The 10,732-nt window shown below is 38.4% G+C and overlaps 1 protein-coding gene across 1 annotated transcript in view; it reads right to left on the reverse strand.

Annotated features, from left to right (window-relative positions):
• The window catches only part of musk (muscle, skeletal, receptor tyrosine kinase), a 34,665-nt gene extending 24,243 nt beyond the window's left edge, over nucleotides 1-10,422 (reverse strand). Inside the window, exons 1-6 of the mRNA XM_056404347.1 lie at nucleotides 10,213-10,422; nucleotides 4,039-4,165; nucleotides 2,904-3,055; nucleotides 2,612-2,739; nucleotides 2,169-2,310; nucleotides 1,921-2,045 (exon numbers count right to left, since the gene is read on the reverse strand). Of these exons, the coding sequence (XP_056260322.1) occupies nucleotides 1,921-2,045; nucleotides 2,169-2,310; nucleotides 2,612-2,739; nucleotides 2,904-3,055; nucleotides 4,039-4,165; nucleotides 10,213-10,294 (756 nt within the window). The 5' untranslated portion in view covers nucleotides 10,295-10,422. The remainder of the gene's footprint in view (nucleotides 1-1,920; nucleotides 2,046-2,168; nucleotides 2,311-2,611; nucleotides 2,740-2,903; nucleotides 3,056-4,038; nucleotides 4,166-10,212) is intronic.
• Nucleotides 10,423-10,732: the final 310 nt, after the last annotated feature.

Consider the following 10,732-nt stretch of genomic DNA (forward strand, 5'->3'; position numbering starts at 1 on the left):
TGAGCCCAGGTGCTGATGTGCAACGTGTCTATATTTGAAGTTGTGTCAGATACCATCTGTTTTTATGATGAGCTCTTATGCAGCCCCCGCTGAATTTAATGACCTCAACAAGCTGCCAGAAAAGCAGCTCCCACAGTCATTTTAATCAGCGCGCACACACACACACACACACACACACACACACACACACATATATATATATATATAGTATTTACAGGCATTATGGGCCTGTAATCACACTGTAGTAAGCACCCAAGACTATTAAATACCCAGACATTATTTGGTGTATGTCTGCCTGTTGCAATGGCATGCATAAAAAATGTCTGCTGCCTTGGTGAGAAAACATCCTGTTTAACATTCTTAAGGTGGTCCTGCATGATTTAGCCCGATGTCCACTGAACAAAGTCACCACACAAATTACTTATTTTTCATTTTTATTTTACTAAGATGCCAACGTTTCTCTTGAGTACATTTTACAGTAAATGGAGAACTTGCTGTCCGGGGACACAAGGTCCTGTTGTTTTATGTACATAACACAATTGGACTTGCAATTGCACAAAAAAACAATTAAATAAATAAATTATTGTTGGTTATATGTTATTGCTATGAGTCATGTACAATGTCTTCTCCTGTTGTCCCAAGAAAAACATTGCATGTGGTTACAACAGCAATGGTGATTAAAACCTAACCATCACTGTGACCCGATGTTAAACATAATCATCAGATTATTAGGCTCAGCCCATATTTCAAAAACAGCTGACACTGTTTCATTATCCTGTTTGTTTATGTCCTCAGTATACTGTACACCCGCTCTCTCTGAATGTTTTAACAGCCAAAGTATATATCCCAGTGAGACCACCTTACGTGGCTGGGCTGTCTGAACATCGAGCCAGTCAGTCCTCAAATCACAAGTCAGCACTTCCCGCTAACCACTCAACACTGTAATACATTAAGAACCTTACCTTAGTGATAGATGGTTTTTGTTTGACAACAGCATCATAACACTCACTCACAGCCCAATTAAAGCTGATAACACTGTGTATTATTGGCTAAATAGAAGGCAATCTCTTCAATCCCCTGTCAACATAATGAGAATTCCTTTGCTGTTTATATCACTGATCCCACAGCCGATCTTTAAGCATGTGTGTGTGAGGGAGAGTGACAGAGAGAGAGAACGAGCGAAGGATCAACAGAGACGTGTGTAATTTATTTTATGTGTGTATTACAGTGTACCTCATGTGTGGATTTGTGTTGCTAGTGTGCTGGTTTCCCTATTTGCACTTGATTATGCACATGACTACAAGGAGATAGACAGTATATCAATCACACCCCTGATGTAATGCAGGCCATACAGTGACAGGTGTCTCAGCAAAAACCACTCAACGACAGTGTGTTGCTTCAGCTTTTGCCTATTAGCAATTAATCTACCAAATATTTTAGGCTGTACAATTGTATTCTTTGGAACACTGAAGATATGATTTTATAAATAAAACTTTGTGTGTCATTACACTTTGCTTTCTTCTTGCTTTCCTGTTTATCTACTCTGTTATTGTCACAGCTATCCCATTATGTAAGGCTCTACAGCTGACAATGTGTCACAATGTCTGCTACGTGATAAAATTTCTCTGAATGCTGGCTGTGTTGACTGATATTTGTGCCAAACTCAACCACTGTAAAGGAGACAAGATCACAAGCATGTATGAGTGTCCAAGTGGACTGGGAAGACATAGATGGATAGATGGATGGACCAATAAGAACCTGCCGGAATTTAGCTTTTAGAGAGCTTTATTGTCCCAAAATGCAGTTTTAGAGCCGTTACACTACTATTGTGGGCATGTTATGGACTCTCTGATTCTTTTAGAAAACAATGTTCATGTTTATGCATAATCAATATCAGCAAAAAACATCAGCTGAACTTACAGTATTCCCATTTTCCAGCCAGGTGATGGTGGGGATCGGATTTCCTGTGGCGTTACAGTCAAGTGTAATCTGGCTGCCATACGCTACTCTCTTCTCTTTTGGAACCCGCAGGATTCGTGCTGGAGCTAGACACACACACAAAGGCACATATACAGACATATAACACAAACAATACCACTTTTTAAATAGAAATTTCTTAAAGTACATATATACAAGAATAGAAGGGGAAACTACATTGAAATACATACCCTGTACCTCTATGGTGACAGGCTTTGAAAAGGCCAAACCAAAGCTATTCCTGGCCACACAGCGATACTGTCCCGCATCCTCCTTTTGTATGTTATGAATCTTCAATGCACCGTAGTCGAGAATGGTGACACGGTCACTTATCTGGGAAAGATGAGACAAGTTGTCCTTGTGTTTCTTTGTTTAAAAGTTAGAATATATAAAAAATATAAAATATAAAAAAATTTATTTAAAAAAACACTTTTTAATCAGCTGCTATGGCACACTAGAAACTAGATATCACTGCAGTCTGTAACCATTTACAATCCTGGTCACAGTTATGTATAAACACCATATGTTACTGTCACCCAATGATTTTTTTTTTTTTTTTTAAACAGGCTAAATCAGTGAAAAGCTTCATGTGACTAGAAACCTTCCAGCATTTTTTTTCTGTTGTTGTGCATACCTTGATAAGCTCATCATCTTTGAGCCAGGTCACATCTGGTTTGGGATTGCCGAGTGTCACACAGGGTAACACTGCTTTGGATTCTACCAGAAGGGTTAAATTGGTAGGATGGCGTTTGATCTGCGGTTCTGATGTAGAGACAGACCAGAGACAAGATACAGCGGTTTTAGCCTTTTTGTGTTAATGACACTGGGTATTTGTTACATCTTCTACATACGTTGAAAAACATATGGACTCAACTAAAAATTGGACTGTACTTCAGTCCTACAACCTTGGAAGAAAACAGACTTACTCATCTTTAGCTGCAGCGCTCCACAGCTCTTGGCCGGCTCTCCGATGCCGTTATTGGCGAGGCAGCAGTACTCTCCATTGTCTGACTCTCTTACATGAGGGATGATTAGCATCTGTCCCTGCTCCCTGGTAATGTACCGGGGGTCATAGTACCTGGTGGGATAAAAACATGGGTGTGATGTTGTGAGCATTTACCATACCTGATTTTCAGTCTTATGTAAACCTTACATGGAACAATCCATATTTCAAATATGTGATGAACAGTACGTGAATCAGCGTTTGCAGCTGGTGTAATTGATATTTCATACTTTTTGTAGTAGCATGATGGCCAAAATTAGAGGCTAATGTTACTAAAATTTTACCAAAGGACTTTGCCAAGCAATTAGCTGCTAGTGTTACTGATAGTTTTAAGTTTTTGCCAGCGTTACCCATGAGTAGCTAATGTGGACACCATTAACATTTAAAAATTGCTTTAATATCAGCTTTTTGTTGGCCAAAATAAGCAGCTAATTTCGCTGACTAATCATTTGACTGACCATAGCCTTGTGATAGCTAGTTATTTAATCTTTTTTTGACTATGGTAGCCTTGTAATGGTCGTAATGTTATGTAACATTTTATCATTAAGAAATATCATTAATCATATCATTAATGTTTGCATTGTGATTAGCTAGTGTTGTATAGTGAGTGATAGATATAGATATGATTTTGATGTTAGCTTTGTAATGGCCATACCTAGCAGGTATGGCCATTACAAATCTTTATTGTTTACCTTAAATATAGACTTGCAATAGTTTAATTTATTAGCTTTACCATTTTTGTGCTTAAATAAGCAGCCAGGTATTGCTGACTTTATCCCATTTTATAGTAACAACAATAATAGCCCTCATGGGTGAGAGGAACATCTAGCACCATCTACTGGCACTCAAAACTCAATTAAACAAAAGTAATTTATTCAAATAATATCGTCAGTATTTGCATAATCTAACATACCCAAGTGGACATCAAAGAGAATGTAATGTGTGTTCCCAAAATAAAGAACAAACAATATATAAAGGTATATTCATTGATTAACCAGCAAGTGTTGACTTACAAAGTTTGACTACTGTAGTTAAAATGGTTTTTGGTGTAAACTTACATAATTGGGTGGTTATTCTTGGTCCAGGTGATGTCAGCAGGGGGGCGTGACTCCACTTCACAAATGAAGGTTGCATTGTGATCCAGTAGTACATCCACTGTCTCCAGTAAGGTGATGATGCGAGGTGCTAGGTAGGGTACATACAAGAAAACATGAATATTTTTGTTACAAAAAAGAAATCTATTACAGTTTTTGTAAAAGGGGGCATTTGGAAGAACACTTTATCTTGTTATCTTCTATGACCAGACAGAACATTGATATTGGACTTTTTGAAAGTGCTATTGAGCTGAATCACTTTTATGCACTGAACAAGGAATTTTCTGCAAATTATAATCACCACTGCACATGTTTTTGTATAATGGGAAACAGGGTTGAAAACTGAGCATGCTGTTTCTTTATAACACATTACAGTCACACACAGTGGAAGTGCAAACAGCTGCATCTTTTCAGATAAATAATTTGACATTCTTGGCATTCTTATTTTGGACTGAGTCATCTGTTTTAGTCAGTCAGCGTCCAACTCGGACTGTGGACAAATCAGAAGTTTAGAAGTTACAGTTTTGACCTGAGGGGAGCAGAAGAAAGATGACCTTGAGGGGAAGATAAATAATCTGTTTACTGGTGAAATTACATCTGAAGCATTTGGTTTGCAAATGTGAATAAAGTATGGGGAAAGAGAAAAATAAGAGTAGGATTAAAAGGACAAAAAGGGAGGAAAGACAGTAGCTGATAGTTGAAATCTATTTGAAGTTCTGAAGTTTGTTAAAAGTTCTTTTTTTTTTTTTCAAGCATAAGTTGAAGCAAAAAACAACATTTTAATTTCAGGTTCAAGGACAGGTTCCATTCCCAGCGCACACACTGTTCACTATCTCATTGCAACAGATGGTCTTTGTTAAAAGGAAAGAGGGCAAATTACCAGTTTTATGTACACTGAATATATAAGTTATTACAACCACCTGCTCTTTTTCATGATATAAACCATGTGAATCCAGAGTAAGGACATGATCAATATTTATTTATTTTAGTGAGCTTCAATCATGAAAGGGAGTAGATGGAAAATAAGAGGAGAGGGATTATTTTCAGACAAATGAAAGGAGGGTAAAAGTGAACAACTAAATAAGGTAGTCTAATATTTATTGTTTTACTCTGGGTGAGTATATTAAGGAAAGAAAATGAGAGGGGGAGTAAAAGCAAAAACATGTTGACGGGGGAAAGGGATAGAAGAAGATAGTAGTAACACAGTGGTGAGGCAGAAACTGTTTATACAGTCTGTGGATTCAGATCAGAGACATCAGAGTTGCTTTAAACTCTGTATGAACTAAGAGGAGGAAGAGGTAAAATAAAGAGGAGAGAAGTCAAGAGAGGGAATGGAGAAGACAGTAAAGAAGAAAAGGAAAGGAGGATAAAGGAAGCAATTACGGTTTAAAGGACACTGCTTGTTTTGTCTCTTGTAAAACAAAGATTTCACAATAATATGGCTGAAAAACCAGCCCACATCCACACTCAACCTGAGGTCACTGCTGCCATTTGACTCATGAACTGGCTGAAAGAGAGTTCTATAAATCACCAAATCTTTGACATGTTGTTCTAAACACTGGGATACAATTTTAGCCAAGGTCAGAATAAGGTGAAAATATCTCACTCACAAACCTCCTTTATCATGTATGCATTCTAAAATTGTATTTTTAGCTATGCTAGCAGTATGAGGAACTACTGACATTGCTGTACTACTGCTGTATTTTGTTTAACTGGTAAATTTTAGCATGCTAACATGCTAAACTGAGATGGTAAACATAGCAAACATGGTTGTTTAGCATCCGCTTATTAATAATTTCACTGTGAGCAAATTAGGGTAGCATGCTGACATTAGCTTTAAACCTAAAAGCCAATGTCAGAGTAAGGGAAAAATATCTCTCTGGCCTACCTCTTTTAACATGTATGCAGTCTAAAATTTTATTTTTAGCTGTGCTAGCAGTATGAAAAACTATTTAGCTACATTCCCTTACTGCCTCATCTGAACTTTGTGTTTAATTAGCTAATTTTAGCATGCTAACTAAAATGATGAACATGGTAAACATTATGGCTCTTTAGCATCAGCTTATTAGCAGTGTCAATGTGAGCATGTTAATGTAGCATGCTGAAATTAGCATGCTACATTAACATGTTCATTACAGAAAATTTAGCATGTTTCATCAAAAGGTCACTCATTTCACTGAAGTTGTTGCTATCAGTTCGCCACAGCAAAAGCCATAAATATATCCCCTCAACAACTTTCAAAGGAAAAGATTATTTATTAAATGTCTATGTGACTGGAATATGTTACACTAGAGGATTGGATATGGAGTGAGTTTGCAGAATGACTTGTTTTTTTTCTCAATCTCTTTCTATTGCCAATATTATGTCTAAACAGATGGACAACATCTGAAGGATGAAGGTTTCGCTGTGGCCCATGTTCAGCCACATGACTCATTATTTAGAGAAAATAAGAGCCTCACCGGATTTGACCTCATGAGACATTCTCTTTTTTTTTTTGGACACCAGAAGTGATAGAGTGCTCTTAAGGCCTTCAGAGGAGGCCAGTAATAGTGGTCAAGTCGCATCTGGCCTTTACTGTATGTATTACACAAACCTACTTGATCCAAACCAACTGCCTCTCATTATCACTGCCTTTCTTTATTTTTAGTTCTGGTGTGAGTCCACTCCACAACATACAAATATACGGCCGAAACGGACGGACGAAAACTTGCCCGTTCACTGCACTTTACCAGTGTGAGTAGGTTTAGATATTTATGTCCTTATAAAATCCTCAGATGCTATATCCAACAAGTTAATATTCATGGCCAAGCATATCTTAGCTATATCGTCGTAGGTATCATTGTGTACTCACTTAAGTATTAGCTTTGCCAATTTTCCTCATACAAATGTCTTTTACAACATTGTTGATGCCTTTCTCAATTAATTGCAATGATCACTTAATAAAGCTTCCTCACTCAATTAATTGCATCTTTTCTCTTCCTCCTGTATCCCTCAGATCTATGTCAACCTTTCCCAACTCTGTGTCCTTCCCATAAAAGTGGCCTTCTTTAGAGCCTGTAACTTATAACAACCTTTGGTTCCTTTAGCGTTTGCTTTGATTTGCAGTTTATCCTCCAGGTTTTTTCCATACTTGGAGTGAAATTGTAAACAGTGTTCCCTGTCTCTCTCTCTCTCCCTCTCCCTCTCTATGACGCTATCGTGCAGACCAGATAGTTTTGACTTACAGTGTGGTCAAACAAGAACAAACACAAAACTAGAATTGTTTTTGTGGCATGTCAGGGGATCGGATGTCTGCAAAGGAGTCATCCATTGTTTATACAGATTCAGTTCACATAGACATGCTGAGCGACACTGAAAGTAACCTTCCACTGTCTTTACAGGCATATGTAGTGTTAATTTATCCTGGCAGAGCATAGTTTACACTAATGACTGGCTTGCGGGACACTTGTTTAACTTATGTGTAATTATCAAAGACAATACATTAGCCTAATTCTAAATGGTTAAATGTTGTCTACAGTAACTGAGTTGTGATACTGTTTTGGCTGTCTGTAGTTTATTTAACCGAAAGCTTCAAAGTTCCAAACTTTAAAACCGTCCCATTCATGAGACCACTGGGACTTGAGGAGGACTTCAGGGACAGATTAATAAAGACCAACATCCGTTCGATATGTTTGCTCACCCACATTTCAAATGAAATCAAACAAAGCTAATACAAGCCAGCTCACCCCAGCAGACCCCATGAAAATGAATCCTTTTGTGTCATCCATCTCAGCTTTGCTCAACTGACGCACCACAGCAAAAATACCAATAATAATAATAACAATAATATAATAACAAACTTTTACAGCACTTGTCAGTTCAGAAGCCCACTGGAGGATACAGTATATCATGTTGTCTTTACAGCGTCATAGCTCCGCGATAGTTTGAGCTAGATACTTGTCGTTTTCTCACGTTAAATAACAGAATCGGCGCTTTCAAACAAACCGCTGTTTGTCTTTGTGAGTCAATTGCTTCGATCGGTAGACTAACATTAAAAATTAGAAAATATTTGGATAGTTACCCTTAGGCTGTATTGCTATGTTCTCTTTGTATGTTTAAGGATCGATTCTCATCCGCCATCTTTGATAGTGACGTTTAGGGTAGCTTCACTGAATTGGACTTTCCTGTTTGCTCCAGTGGCTGCTGTCACAGCCAATCAGCCAATGTCTGATTAAGAGGCTTGTACACCCAAACTAAATGGAAGCAATACTGTGTCATTCTGAGCTCAAAGTAAAATTTATTGTAGTGACTGAAAACAGACAATGTGACCAGTGGGATAAAAGCTTCAAATCGCTTCTAAAACAATCCAACAAATGTGTGCAACAATCTGTGTTGAAGTTTTCTTTTGTTATTATGGTTTGCATTGTTTTTATCTATAAAATAAAGGATAATTCAAGGTCCCTTTTAAGGTTTTTAAGGGAAAACAAGAACGTATGAAAACAACTGAGTCTTAATGCCTACACTTGGTTTTAAAAAGCTACATTTTGCTTGTGTTTGGTTACTTCATTCAAGTTCAGTTTGAAAAAAGTTTAAAAGTAACTAAAAGTAAAATGCATTAAAACATAAAGTTCAACATTATGGAAACATGTCTGTGTTTGAAGCATGGATGTGTTTAGCCTTTAGCTAATCATAGAAACTGGAGGCAGTGGGAAAAGTTCAAATTTCCACATACTTTACTTTGTATAACCACCACAGTAATAGAAATGTGACAACTTGTGGTTTAAATGTGAGTTTTGAGCTGGAACATCTGGCAAGATAAACACTAATCAAAGCATAAAAGGACTCACAATCTTTGCAATGCAACACACTCTTTTACCTTCAGGTACTGCAGGTAAAAAATTAGCAGTCTGATGATGGATTTCTCATGTTGAAGGTGGAAGCTCTACAAAGATATGGTTTTCATCTTGACATAATGAAACATACTTCTACTTAAATGAAATACATTGTCATTTTTGTAATAACGTATTATTGGCAGTTAAATCATCCTTCTCACTTGTATAGCCACAAATTATTGCTGACAGGATGCCGTCAGTGATTTGTGATGAGAAGAAAGATGCCACTCGCATTCGTTTCAGCCTTGTAATCACTTGCATATTACGGAAAGCACAGGTCAGCCTACACCCTGCCGTCGAGCCTCGCTCACCAGCTACAGGACCCACCCACGCAGAATGTTACAGCATCTACACCACCTGTTTCCTTGAGCCAGTGTGCATCATATAGTGTATATCTATACTCATAAAACATGTATTGTATGTCTATGGTCAGCTCTGCAGGCCTGTGCATGTGCTCTTAAAATTGTGCCAGCATTTGATACAGCACCCGCCTCACATGACCTGATGTGATCCTGAGGCCAGGCCTGAATTCACTGCAGTCAAAAGTCAAAATAGATAAGAGGTTAATTACAACCATTAAAGTTCATTAAATCCTCCGGAAAATGCAGGAATAAATGTCATATGGTGCCCGCTTTACACAACAGGTTCCTGATGTCATGTTTGCTCACAGTGGAGCAGTGGTGTGAAGGTGTCCCAATCATATGGAAAAGATATTGGGAAAAGAAATAGCAGCAAGGTGAATTGCTGGTCCCTAACCACCTTTACAACAGCCTGCGGAGAGGATATGCCAGAGTGTAGGAAGGATATAGATTTAGTCACATTTACACTATGTTGGCCTATAAACACCTTCTCCTTTTCCCCGCAGGATGTAGTGGAAAACAGGTGATCTCAGCACTACACATGTGGGGGGGAAGTCAACCTGGTCACCTCACTTTAGGAGAAGTCTTTACAGAGGGCAAAATACTGATGCAAGAATAAAGGATGCTCTCCATGACATTTCTCTTCTCCTCACCTACATCATCGTTGACTGAGTTGATGTGTAGCTTTCATACATCATATTTACTCACACGGGCGCACAGTCAGAGGGAAGATCATGCAAAAAGACTTAGTTCAACATAGCTTCAACATTTCTATGAATAAAAGACAGAGTTCACACAGTTTTTATGCACTGTACAATACCCGAGTGTACTTGCGACACTTTTGATAACTTATGGTGAAAAAAAAGACACCTTTAAAAGCTCATTGAGCAAATGAAAATCTGACTTACCTCCCTGTATGCTGTAGCTTGAGGTGACCAGAACCAGCAGAAAAAGGATCTGTACGACTGAAATGGGCTCCACAGTCTTCATACCTGCTCTTAAATGATCCGTCTGGACAAAAGCTCTCTGACAGGCACACAGTACGAGCTGGTGGTTAGATTCCCATGACAGGTAAAGAGACCCTCTTGTTGGTTGTGTTTCTTCACTGCGTGTGTCTCAGCCAGGGACAGCCATGAGCTCTGTGCTCAACATGGACCAGCTCAGTCACCGTGTGTGTGTGTGTGTGTGTGTGTGTGTGTTAGCTTTGTGATGGACAGTGGCAGCTGCTAGCTGTCCCCATGTACAGTCACTCAGGTTTTGTAGCTGCAGCACTCGAAGCTCTAAAGGCTCCAGCGCTAGAGAGAGATCCACATTCACAGTAATCAACAACAGTGTCAGGCCGTTGTTTATGAGTTGAACTTAAGGACAAACTACATTCAATACAAAGCTTTTTGGTGTCATGTCAGCTGAGATAAGTCACGTTAGTGT

Source organism: Seriola aureovittata, chromosome 18, assembly GCF_021018895.1.
Source record: "Seriola aureovittata isolate HTS-2021-v1 ecotype China chromosome 18, ASM2101889v1, whole genome shotgun sequence".
Lineage (NCBI taxonomy): Eukaryota > Metazoa > Chordata > Actinopteri > Carangiformes > Carangidae > Seriola > Seriola aureovittata.